The sequence below is a fragment of the Saccoglossus kowalevskii genome, chromosome 6, assembly GCF_978046115.1.
Source record: "Saccoglossus kowalevskii chromosome 6, keSacKowa6.1, whole genome shotgun sequence".
Classification (NCBI taxonomy): Eukaryota; Metazoa; Hemichordata; class Enteropneusta; family Harrimaniidae; genus Saccoglossus; species Saccoglossus kowalevskii.
Window position 1 is genome coordinate 18,166,023 of NC_140646.1, and position 15,322 is coordinate 18,181,344.

The window sequence follows — 15,322 nt, forward strand, 5'->3', positions numbered from 1 at the left end:
CGTGTAAACGCCCTCTGTGTTGGATTACAAACCGAATTGCATTTTGGGATGATGTGTATAGTAACGAGTAAGCAGTGTATAATAACGAGTATGCAGTATATAATAACGAGTATGCAGTGTATAATAACGAGTATACAGTATATAATAACGAGTATGCAGTGTATAATAACGAGTATGCAGTGTATAGTAACAGGTTTGCAGTTTGTAATAACGAGTATGCAGTGTATAATAACGAGTATACAGTGTATAATAACAGGTTTGCAGTTTGTAATAACGAGTATGTAGTGTATAATAACGAGTAAGCAATGTATAATAACGTGTATGCACTGTATAATAACGAGTATGCTGTGTATAATAACGAGTATGAACCGTATAATAACGTGTATGCACTGTATAATAACGAGTATGCTGTGTATAATAACGAGTATACAGTGTATAATAACGAGTATGCAGTGTATAATAACGAGTATGCAGTGTATAATAACGAGTATACAGTGTATAATAACGAGTATACAGTATATAATAACGAGTATGCAGTGTATAATAACGAGTATACAGTGTATGATAACAGGTTTGCAGTTTGTAATAACGAGTATATGCAGTGTATAATAACGAGTATGCAATGTATAATAACGTGTATGCACTGTATAATAACGAGTATGCTGTGTATAATAACGAGTATGAACCGTATAATAACGTGTATGCACTGTATAATAACGAGTATGCTGTGTATAATAACGAGTATGAACCGTATAATAACGAGTATGCTGTGTATAATAACGAGTATGAACCGTATAATAACGAGTTTGCAGTTTGTAATAACGAGTATGCAATGTATAACAACGAGTATACAGTGTATAATAACGAGTATACAGTGTATAATAACGAATATGCACTGTATAATAACGTGTATGCACTGTATAATAACGAGTATGCAATGTATAATAACGAGTAAGCACCGTATAATATAGACTATACACTGTATAATAACGAGTATGCAATGTATAACAACGAGTATACAGTGTATAATAACGAGTATACAGTGTATAATAACGAATATGCACTGTATAATAACGTGTATGCACTGTATAATAACGAGTATGCAATGTATAATAACGAGTAAGCACCGTATAATATAGACTATACACTGTATAATAACGAGTATGCAGTGTATAATAACGAGTATGCAGTGTATAATAACGAGTATGAACCGTATAATAACGAGTATGCTGTGTATAATAACGAGTATGAACCGTATAATAACGAGTTTGCAGTTTGTAATAACGAGTATGCAATGTATAACAACGAGTATACAGTGTATAATAACGAGTATACAGTGTATAATAACGAATATGCACTGTATAATAACGTGTATGCACTGTATAATAACGAGTATGCAATGTATAATAACGAGTAAGCACCGTATAATATAGACTATACACTGTATAATAACGAGTATGCAGTGTATAATAACGAGTATGCAGTGTATAATAACGAGTATACACTGTATAATAACGAGTATGCAGTGTATAATAACGAGTATGAACCGTATAATAACGAGTATGCAGTGTATAATAACGAGTAAGCACTGTATAATAACGAGTATGCAGTGTATAACAACGAGTATGCACTGTATATTAACAAGTAAGCAACGTATAATATAGACTATACACTGTATAATAACGAGTATGCAGTGTATAATAACGAGTATGCAGTGTATAATAACGAGTATGCAGTATATAATAACGAGTATGCAGTGTATAATATAGACTATCCACTGTATAATAACGAGTATGCAGTGTATAATGATATATATCCACATAAGACAGTTTTGGCGTGCCATATGAAAGCGTCCTACATTCGAACGTTTTCAAAAAGCGCGCGGCCATGGTTTGTACGCGCTAGACGTATGTATCCTAAAACTCAGAGTCTGAGCAAGACGCAAAATTCGCAAAACAACTACATGTACGAGTTCGATCAAAATATGTCACCGGGGCAATGATCGTAGTACTATTTTTTTCATTTCTAGAATGTTACTAATAACTTATTTTATTCAATTATATTAACCCGGGCACTTTTGCCTACCGCCCTTGGTCAGTCGTGCTTCGAAATATGGACAACCGAGAATGCTACTTTTTCCGTCAGTTGCCATATAGAAGTATTTTTTTCATATTCCCAACCTGTCATGTAGATATAATACTTACCAATTAAAACTTGCCAACAAGTGAAACTGAAACAGATTTGGACGAACCGTCAGACCAACACGCCTGAGCAATGGTGCGCATGCGGAGTACTCACACGAAATGCATGACGGACACACTGGCGTTTTTTTCCCGAAAAACGAACTTCACCACATCATAATAACGAGATAGTTTTTTTTTTATTTTTCTCGAAAAACCAACTTTGCTACATCGTAATAACAAATTAAAATTTTATTTTTCTCGAAAAACGAACTTTGCTACATCGTAATAACGATATATAATTTTATTTTTCTTGAAAACAAACTTCACTACATCGTAATAACGAGATAAATATATATATATATATATTTACAAAGCGTGGCGCTATTAGCTTCCGTACTCCTCTCATTGTAGCCATGCATTTTGTAGAAGACGCGTAACTGACGCACACGTCTGATTCCTTATTTTGGGCGCGGAATACATTACGAATAGTCAAATCTCAGTGAGTACTTAAACTCCAATAAAGAAGTCCGTTAATAAGCTGTTTACGTGCATTGCGATAGGATTTTATCATTATCCTTCTTTTAGAAATGTTCAGACAAAATTATGACACTGTTCTAAAAATAACCCCATTCGAATACAGACAGTGAGACCACGTGAGTAAGACTGCATTTATGCAGAAAAACAATCGTGATTATCTTCATATCGTACTCCAAGGACCGGTACAATTTCGCTCAGCATTTCCAACGTGGTTGTTTTATTTGGGACTAATTACTTTTACGTTTGCGTATGTTCCGTGATGCCGATTAGCCTAATTATTTATTTTTTTATTATATTTTCAGTAAAACCTTGAAGCCGACAACCCCCCCCCCCCAGCCCACAAAATAGCGCATCCGGACTAATTATATAAAGGGTTCATGGAATTGTTGCATATTCCCATAATCTTTGTGCAGAAAACGTGCTTTCTGACCTCAAATGTAGCATATTTGTGCCGGGACTGTGGTTATATAATATGGGAATATTCCTATTATAGTACGCTCATTTGTGAACATTTGCTCGTTTCTCCAGCGTTCGCTGACAACATTAGCTAGCTTTACTCCAGTTGCTCTACTATTAAGGTCGATATGTCAAGACATTGAAGCAAGGAATGAAGAATACTAAACTGTAAAATAAAGTCCTTCAATATTTCCTAATTTAAAATGATAACCGAGTGCATATGTAGAACCGGCTTGAAAAAGTAAACCGGGCCGTACCGAACGTCAAAATCCTACCGAACATCATTTGAGCAAGTCGATCGAAGTCAAAATTCCCGTACATCCAGGCATTTTCACTGCTTGGCAACCATATCACGGTGAAAAGACAGGCCGGAAACTTTCAGAAAACGGTACTTTGGTTGGTTATTGAGTCCCCCCGGAACAGTGTAACAAGATTACTCCTGCGTGTGCAACATATATAAATTCGGTTGTTCAGGATTACCTCAAAGTTGAGTTTGGGTTGTTTTCTCGAATTTATCCAATTCATTGACTTTCAACCGACGTCCCACAGCAGCACGCACAGAGCCCATAGAAATGCATGGTACAGTGGTGCGCGTCCTAGCAACGTGGAACGTCTTGCGACATAGCTCCGCCCCATTCTCTACCAACGGCCCCACGGAGGATGGCGCGTTACCCTTGTTACGCAGGATGAGCTCCGCCCCCGAGGATATCGCCCCGGAGGATATCCTCGGGGGCGGACATCCGGGCATTTTTACCGCCTGGCAACCCGCGGCGGTGAAAACAAAGGCCCAAAACTAGCAGAAAACGGTACTTTGGGGTGATTGTTGAGACTCCTCTGAACAGTGCAACAAGATTAGCCCTACGTGTGTAACATATACAAATTTGATTGTTCGGGATTACTTCAAAGTTGAGTTTGTATTGTTTTCTCGAATTTTCACCGGCTCGACCGGCGTTCCACAGCAGCGCGCACAGAGCCCATAGAAATGCATGGTACAGTGGTGCGCGTCTTAGCAACGTGGAACGTCTGTGACGTAGCTCCGCCCCGCGCAACGCTCCGTAATAGAACGCGTTGTAGTGGAACAGAGCGTTCTCATAGAGTGGCTGTCAAACTCTATTTTGCAGTTTGCTGGCCCACGGATGTACCCTGTACCCATTTGCTTACCATACCTAACTCACGGATAGTCCCGACGAAACACTAAGAGCGTCCACTAACTAGATGTTAAAGTAACCTTCAGTCAGGTACGTTTTATTTACAATTCGACCTCACATAGAGAAGAACAAGTGTATCTCAGCTTTACCCATGCAAATCATAAACCTAGCAGTTCAAGGGTCTTGACTATAATACACTGAAATGAAATGTAAACATGACAAATTTTAAATTCGGAGATCGCAATAACTCCACAGCTATCCCTGTGCTAATGAATGTTGTGATATAACATGCTTCCCGAGCTTTCTGTCACGATAACATTTTAGCGGACTGGACATAGTTGTTGTATGACTCAGTCTGTCTTTTACTGGTTCAACGTACTATACGGCCTAATATGTATTTTATATCGTCGGTATACACACGTACGAATCGAAATAAGTTCCTAGGTCTGTTTAAATCAAACAAGTTGTTCCCCTTTTTCCACGCTGCGGGTTGACAAATTGAATTTCTTCGATTTACATCAATAAACAACCGCCTCAATTGTTGCAGTAGGCGGTAGGTAAAATGTTTGGGTTTAAAATAATACATGAATATGTTTTCGTCTTGGCTAAAATAAGTTATTAGTAACATTGTAGTCAGAAATAAATAAAAAAAGTACTACACGCATTGTTAATATGTATTGTTTTTTCATCCTGCTCAGGGTACGTCAGTCTAGCGCGTACAAGACATGTCCACGCGCTTTTTGAAAACGTTTGAATGTGGGACGCTTTCAACCGAACTGCGAACAGTTCGATACGCGTTACTTATTCTATCACTGTTAGACGCGCAAAATCGAAGCTGTTCAAGCCAGAAATAGTATTGAAATATTCACCAGAATACAAAATGAACGAAAATGTTAGGAAACAACTTTCAATGAAATTAGTTTTTAATGTTTCTTTCCCAACTATAAACGTTAACAGAACATTTTTTTCTTCCTAGTTTTAGTGTATCACGGGTGCCACGATAACATTACCTTGCAAAACATAGTCCGCGATAAAATGGTAAGTATTTACGTTTTTACTGAAGTCTGACATTAATAAATAGTTCGGATGTCACATACGTTTTGTTCCACTTTTTGTAGTACGTTTTCAGATATAACAACTACGGAAAAATTGTCGTGCGTAGTGAGGTGATTGACCACAAAATTGAAGGCTGCCTGTGGCAGAGGCCGGGTACTAACGCGTAAAGCGCAAAGGAGATTATGTTCAATGTTGCATAGAAACGTGTTATATTCTGCGTACGCCCGTCGTAATAGCGCCGGCGGCGTGACACTATAACGAGAAAAAAAAACCATTATGTTAACAATGATCCAAAGGCCTATCTCGTACATTGCCCTACGGAAAATTGAACCAGAGTATTAAAAACAATATACTAGTACACTAACCAAAAAAAAAACGTATTAAATATTCATTTTAACTGTTAAATAACTTTGAAAGTCATGATCAAAGGTGCTTCGATGGCTGTCAATGACAATATACTAAGTATGGCAAACCATGGCAGCTGAGAACTGAAATAAGTCAGTAAACTCTATTTAGATACATCAAATGATGATGCTGAAAGAACTGATGTAAAACGTCCTTATCAGGCTGTGTGACATACAACAGGTCGGGATAGAGGTGATGGAAGGTTGTTAGAAAGTATGTGGGGAGCTTATACATGCCAAGCGCTATTATATAATTGTACCATGGGAAACCATTAAAACAAGTGAACGTATTTACCAACTTTATTTTTATATATTCAAGGGCACGTTGATCGATGTAATAGGGTACCTTTCAGCATTAGGGATTTAGTGTTGTGACCCCCCCCCCCCCCCCCCGATGAGAAAATTAAAAGGAATTGATAATATAGATTTTGTTCTTTATTAGAAACGAGACCCTCTTGTTTACTAAAACGAGGTCCGACTATAAGATTTGTGGCCCGAGAATATGGGGGTAATGCAGTCTCTGGTGATTCTTGAATAATGTCAGGGTTTTGAAATGCGTAAGTTCACGGCAATGTTATAATTCCTTTTTATCTGCAAGATTTATTTTATTATTTAATATTCATGCGTTAAATGTAATATCAATTATAACTGACACCGCTATTCTCTTATAACTACCTTCCCATGCAATATGTTTGGCAATGTATCCTAAGGCAAAATCAAAATGCTGACAGCATTGAACCCAGTAGCCCACCCGGGTATCACAATGGTGCCGTCTCAACACTGCAATGCAAGCGTTGGTTGAAAGGAAAAGTACCTCTCCCCATAATGGCTTACCAACCACTGGCCCGGTAAAATTGAATTGCTGCATTATACTTTAAAGGGAAAACTTTCAAGCCCAGGGATTGCACCAAAGAATCATGGGACACTATTGTTTATGTTGTTTACAAAGTTAATCTATCTTTTGTTATCAATTATATTTTTAATCCAGAAAGTAAATTTGTTGGGGGATTAGGCTTAACAGGAAGTGCCCCTTTAATCGAGGAATCTTTTAACCGGCTATCGCCTTTCTAATCTCAGTCACTCTTGGAGCTTTATCGCAAGGAAAATTATTCGTGTTTGTGTTAATTGACGCATGACACAAATATAGCTACTGGGTATATGTTATTGTTATCACTCTATGATACACGCTTTCCGAGATTATCGACATTACCGTCTATATTTCACAACGTCCTAAAATAAATAGTATATATCAACGTAATATTGTTCAGCCACCCCCCCCTAAAAAAAAACAAAAAACGATCAGGTGTTCTATATTGTAGTAATATGATCCAGCTTTTGACCTCCTAGGGAGTATCGATCAATAAAACACCATCAAATTAAAATCAAGTTGAACACACAACGCTTTGGTAACAAGAACTAGAAAACAGTTGGTTGACATTGTTGAGAGTAGCTGTGTAATGTTTGCTAATTATTCGTAGAGCGATTTATAACAATCCCACTTCGTACTAATTATTTATACGTATCTGTTGCTATGTATTTTTTTGCTGATTTTCCGAGTCGAATTATGGTGCTATGGTAAAACGTGCAAAATTACCAAGATACTTATATCATTGAATTCATTGTTGAACTTTGAGCAATCTTTGAAACCCAGGCTGTACGGTTTTCTAAGGGACGACGTCAAAAGATCGATGTCGGATAAAAAACTTATTTCCTTTAGTTTGGGGGTGGGGGGGGGGGTTTTGACCTCAAAAAGTTTTCATCCGACAAAAACGATTTTTTTTTTAATGAAGTCAAAAAAATCTTGGAGTATTTGTAGTTCGTTTTTTTTTTTTTATCCAATCATGGACAGAAATAACCGAAAAAGGAAAAAAACAGAAAAATGGTTTGGTTCGAGTGTAAATCTGTGCATCAAATGAGGTGCATTTGTAAAATCTTTTTACTCCCACCCGATAGCCAACTGCTATGCAATACTACTGTCCGATTATCAATTTGTATTTAATGGTGAATGTAGTCTGACGCCATGACCAATATTTATCAATTAAGTTTCAGTGGGGGGTAGGGGGGTTTGGAAAAAAACTAAAGGAATTAAGTTTTTTATCCGACATTGATCTTTTGACGTCGTCCCTAAGATAACCGAAAATATGTTCTCTGGGTCACATGACGCTGCTGTTCTGTCTCCCACGGCGAGTCATACGATGTACTTGCACTTATTCAGATAAACGAAATAACATAACATCAAATGTTCTTTGTTCAGTATACGTAACCACGAGACGACACTTGTTCTGATTCTTTTATCAAATTTCTCTATTTACGCCATGTGTGTGATATACCGGGCTCCCCACTGCAGGACGCCGCCCACCACATTTTGTGTGTACCCTTAATATCATGTACGCCCCAAACGCAGTAAAAAATATTGACCAACACAAAACGACAAGTGCGTCCTGCAAACAATAACGCAATGTATATACATTCATTCTGATAGGCTGCCAACGCTCCGCATGGAGTAGCAGGAATGGCAAATGTCATCACACAGTTCATCGGATCCCACAGCAGATTGGCCATCATGTTTGGTGGCGTTGCTACAACTACAACTGTCGTCGGAATAATTACCGTTGCTGTCGTCATGTCAACAACAGGTATAATTTATTGAAAAAAAGTACCACTTTAAAATCACCGCAACTTTTGAAATGGCCGTCAGTTCCTCGCCAAAACGATGGACATCTTCATCAGCTGATCTTTATCTCATCAACTAAAATTATACATTTAATAATCATTTACATTGGCTGGCATTTGTACGCTATACATGCATGTAGTTCCCATGGACTTTTTCATATGCAATTAGTAAAAATTAATTTTCATTATAATACTGTGGTCATACAGTACTGTTGTTGTTACTATGTTACTAGTTAAGATGAATAACAGGAACATTGTTTTTATCTGCAGATATTTTTATAACCATTGAAATGTCTTAAATTCAACCAGATTTACCAAGCTGGAACACAATAATATCATACTAAATAGTACATCTGGTTATTAAAAAAAAAAAATCTCAGACAAATTAGAAAACAGCTTAGTTGCTGACACTAGTGACAGGTTTTTCGACCTACACAATTTTCTTTGTATTTACGCTTTTGCTCAAACAGTACATCCACTATTACGCAGATAAAATAGCAAGACACGACTTCGCACACCCTTACTACAGTTGTAATAAACACACGAAATCCTGGTTGTTTTTTGGGATAGTTTATTCCGTATAACATGAGTGTATCTCAGCGAGACTGGTAACATTTATCTGAATTTGTTAATTCTCGTCATTAATTATTTAAAATGTTTGTAAAAGTTGTTTAATGCGTCACTATTTTTTTTTTTCAGAAATACCCAAACGTACCAATACGACCAACAATACGACGGACGACGAAATATACTTATATAACGCTACTACCATTACTGTTATTACTGAGTTGGCATCTACAAATATGCCACACAATGTCACAGCTATAGAAGAAGAAACAACAACAACAACAACAACAACAGATGGTGCAGTATGACATTTATACTTTATTTCCATTAATGTTGTAGGGCTATTGAAGGAGCTTGCTGAACATGAATGATATCTCTAGATAATTTATGGACACATGAATGATATCTCTAGATAATTTATGGACACATGAATGATATCTCTAGATAATTTATGGACACATGAATGATATCTCTAGATAATTTATGGACACATGAATGATATCTCTAGATATTTTATGGACACATGAATGATATCTCTGGATATTTTATGGACACATGAATGATATCTCTAAATAATTTATGGACACATGAATGATATCTCTAGATATTTTATGGACACATGAATGATATCTCTGGATATTTTATGGACACATGAATGATATCTCTAGATATTTTATGGACACATGAATGATATCTCTAGATATTTTATGGACACATGAATGATATCTCTGGATATTTTATGAACACATAAATGATATCTCTAGATATTGTATGGACACATGAATGATATCTCTAGATATTTTATGGACACATGAATGATATCTCTAGATATTTTATGGACACATGAATGATATCTCTAGATATTTTATGGACACATGAATGATATCTCTGGATATTTTATGGACACATGAATGATATCTCTAGATAATTTATGGACACATGAATGATATCTCTAGATATTTTATGGACACATGAATGATATCTCTGGATATTTTATGGACACATGAATGATATCTCTAGATATTTTATGGACACATGAATGATATCTCTAAATATTTTATGGACACGTGAATGATATCTCTAGATATTTTATGGACACATGAATGATATCTCTGGATATTTTATGGACACATGAATGATATCTCTAGATATTTTATGGACACATGAATGATATCTCTAGATATTTTATGGACACATGAATAATATCTCTAGATAATTTATGGACACATGAATGATATCTCTATATATTTTATGGACACATGAATGATATCTCTGGATATTTTATGGACACATGAATGATATCTCTAGATATTTTATGGACACATGAATGATATCTCTAGATATTTTATGGACACATGAATGATATCTCTAGATAATTTATGGACACATGAATGATATCTCTAGATAATTTATGGACACATGATTGATATCTCTAGATATTTTATGGACACATGAATGATATCTCTAGATAATTTATGGACACATGAATGATATCTCTAGATAATTTATGGACACATGAATGATATCTCTAGATAATTTATGGACACATGATTAATATCTAGATAATTTATGGACACATGAATGATATCTCTAGATAATTTATGGACACATGAATGATATCTCTAGATAATTTATGGACACAAGAATGATATCTCTAGATAATTTATGGACACATGAATGATATCTCTAGATATTTTATGGACACATGAATGATATCTCTAGATATTTTATGGACACATGAATGATATCTCTGGATAATTTATGGACACATAAATGATATCTCTAGATATTTTATGGACACATGAATGATATCTCTGGATATTTTATGAACACATGAATGATATCTCTAGATATTTTATGGACACATGAATGATATCTAGATATTTTATGAACACATGAATGATATCTCTAGATAATTTATGGACACATGAATGATATCTCTGGATATTTTATGGACACATGAATGATATCTTTGGATATTTTATGGACACATGAATGATATCTCTAAATATTTTATGGACACATGAATGATATCTCTGGATATTTTATGGACACATGAATGATATCTCTGGATATTTTATGAACACATGAATGATATCTCTGGATATTTTATGGACACATGAATGATATCTCTAGATATTTTATGGACACATGAATGATATCTCTGGATATTTTATGGACACATGAATGATATCTCTGGATATTTTATGAACACATAAATGATATCTCTAGATATTGTATGGACACATGAATGATATCTCTAGATATTTTATGGACACATGAATGATATCTCTAGATATTTTATGGACACATGAATGATATCTCTAGATATTTTATGGACACATGAATGATATCTCTGGATATTTTATGGACACATGAATGATATCTCTAGATAATTTATGGACACATGAATGATATCTCTAGATATTTTATGGACACATGAATGATATCTCTGGATATTTTATGGACACATGAATGATATCTCTAGATATTTTATGGACACATGAATGATATCTCTGGATATTTTATGGACACATGAATGATATCTCTAGATATTTTATGAACACATGAATGATGTCTCTAGATATTTTATGGACACGTGAATGATATCTCTAGATATTTTATGGACACATGAATGATATCTCTGGATATTTTATGGACACATGAATGATATCTCTAGATATTTTATGGACACATGAATGATATCTCTAGATATTTTATGGACACATGAATAATATCTCTAGATAATTTATGGACACATGAATGATATCTCTATATATTTTATGGACACATGAATGATATCTCTGGATATTTTATGGACACATGAATGATATCTCTAGATATTTTATGGACACATGAATGATATCTCTAGATATTTTATGGACACATGAATGATATCTCTAGATAATTTATGGACACATGAATGATATCTCTAGATAATTAATGGACACATGATTGATATCTCTAGATATTTTATGGACACATGAATGATATCTCTAGATAATTTATGCACACATGAATGATATCTCTAGATAATTTATGGACACATGAATGATATCTCTAAATATTTTATGGACACGTGAATGATATCTCTAGATATTTTATGGACACATGAATGATATCTCTGGATATTTTATGGACACATGAATGATATCTCTAGATATTTTATGGACACATGAATGATATCTCTAGATATTTTATGGACACATGAATAATATCTCTAGATAATTTATGGACACATGAATGATATCTCTATATATTTTATGGACACATGAATGATATCTCTGGATATTTTATGGACACATGAATGATATCTCTAGATAATTTATGGACACATGAATGATATCTCTATATATTTTATGGACACATGAATGATATCTCTGGATATTTTATGGACACATGAATGATATCTCTAGATATTTTATGGACACATGAATGATATCTCTAGATAATTTATGCACACATGAATGATATCTCTAGATAATTTATGGACACATGAATGATATCTCTAAATATTTTATGGACACGTGAATGATATCTCTAGATATTTTATGGACACATGAATGATATCTCTGGATATTTTATGGACACATGAATGATATCTCTAGATATTTTATGGACACATGAATGATATCTCTAGATATTTTATGGACACATGAATAATATCTCTAGATAATTTATGGACACATGAATGATATCTCTATATATTTTATGGACACATGAATGATATCTCTGGATATTTTATGGACACATGAATGATATCTCTAGATAATTTATGGACACATGAATGATATCTCTATATATTTTATGGACACATGAATGATATCTCTGGATATTTTATGGACACATGAATAATATCTCTAGATAATTTATGGACACATGAATGATATCTCTATATATTTTATGGACACATGAATGATATCTCTGGATATTTTATGGACACATGAATGATATCTCTAGATATTTTATGGACACATGAATGATATCTCTAGATATTTTATGGACACATGAATGATATCTCTAGATAATTTATGGACACATGAATGATATCTCTAGATAATTTATGGACACATGATTGATATCTCTAGATATTTTATGGACACATGAATGATATCTCTAGATAATTTATGGACACATGAATGATATCTCTAGATAATTTATGGACACATGAATGATATCTCTAGATAATTTATGGACACATGATTAATATCTAGATAATTTATGGACACATGAATGATATCTCTAGATAATTTATGGACACATGAATGATATCTCTAGATAATTTATGGACACAAGAATGATATCTCTAGATAATTTATGGACACATGAATGATATCTCTAGATATTTTATGGACACATGAATGATATCTCTAGATATTTTATGGACACATGAATGATATCTCTGGATAATTTATGGACACATAAATGATATCTCTAGATATTTTATGGACACATGAATGATATCTCTGGATATTTTATGAACACATGAATGATATCTCTAGATATTTTATGGACACATGAATGATATCTAGATATTTTATGAACACATGAATGATATCTCTAGATAATTTATGGACACATGAATGATATCTCTGGATATTTTATGGACACATGAATGATATCTTTGGATATTTTATGGACACATGAATGATATCTCTAAATATTTTATGGACACATGAATGATATCTCTGGATATTTTATGGACACATGAATGATATCTCTGGATATTTTATGAACACATGAATGATATCTCTGGATATTTTATGGACACATGAATGATATCTCTAGATATTTTATGGACACATGAATGATATCTCTGGATATTTTATGGACACATGAATGATATCTCTGGATATTTTATGAACACATAAATGATATCTCTAGATATTGTATGGACACATGAATGATATCTCTAGATATTTTATGGACACATGAATGATATCTCTAGATATTTTATGGACACATGAATGATATCTCTAGATATTTTATGGACACATGAATGATATCTCTGGATATTTTATGGACACATGAATGATATCTCTAGATAATTTATGGACACATGAATGATATCTCTAGATATTTTATGGACACATGAATGATATCTCTGGATATTTTATGGACACATGAATGATATCTCTAGATATTTTATGGACACATGAATGATATCTCTGGATATTTTATGGACACATGAATGATATCTCTAGATATTTTATGGACACATGAATGATGTCTCTAGATATTTTATGGACACGTGAATGATATCTCTAGATATTTTATGGACACATGAATGATATCTCTGGATATTTTATGGACACATGAATGATATCTCTAGATATTTTATGGACACATGAATGATATCTCTAGATATTTTATGGACACATGAATAATATCTCTAGATAATTTATGGACACATGAATGATATCTCTATATATTTTATGGACACATGAATGATATCTCTGGATATTTTATGGACACATGAATGATATCTCTAGATATTTTATGGACACATGAATGATATCTCTAGATATTTTATGGACACATGAATGATATCTCTAGATAATTTATGGACACATGAATGATATCTCTAGATAATTAATGGACACATGATTGATATCTCTAGATATTTTATGGACACATGAATGATATCTCTAGATAATTTATGCACACATGAATGATATCTCTAGATAATTTATGGACACATGAATGATATCTCTAGATAATTTATGGACACATGATTGATATCTAGATAATTTATGGACACATGAATGATATCTCTAGATAATTTATGGACACATGAATGATATCTCTAGATAATTTATGGACACAAGAATGATATCTCTAGATAATTTATGGACACATGAATGATATCTCTGGATATTTTATGGACACATGAATGATATCTTTGGATATTTTATGGACACATGAATGATATCTCTGGATATTTTAAGGACACATGAATGATATCTCTAGATATTTTATGGACACATGAATGATAACTCTTGATATTTTATGGACACATGAACGATATCTAGATATTTTATGGACACATGAATGATATCTCTGGATATTTTATGAACACATGAATGATATCTCTAGATATTTTATGGACACATGAATGATATCTAGATATTTTATGAACACATGAATGATATCTCTAGATAATTTATGGACACATGAATGATATCTCTGGATATTTTATGGACACATGAATGATATCTTTGGATATTTTATGGACACATGAATGATATCTCTAAATATTTTATGGACACATGAATGATATCTCTGGATATTTTATGGA

General features: G+C 33.8%; 1 protein-coding gene across 1 annotated transcript in view; it reads left to right on the forward strand.

The window, feature by feature from the left end:
* Window positions 1–8,296: 8,296 nt before the first annotated feature.
* LOC102805932 (uncharacterized) overlaps window positions 8,297–15,322 on the forward strand; it is a 31,685-nt gene continuing 24,659 nt past the window's right edge. The window contains exons 1-2 of the mRNA XM_085500603.1: window positions 8,297–8,420; window positions 9,157–9,321. Coding sequence (XP_085356729.1) covers window positions 8,297–8,420; window positions 9,157–9,321 — 289 coding nt within the window. The remainder of the gene's footprint in view (window positions 8,421–9,156; window positions 9,322–15,322) is intronic.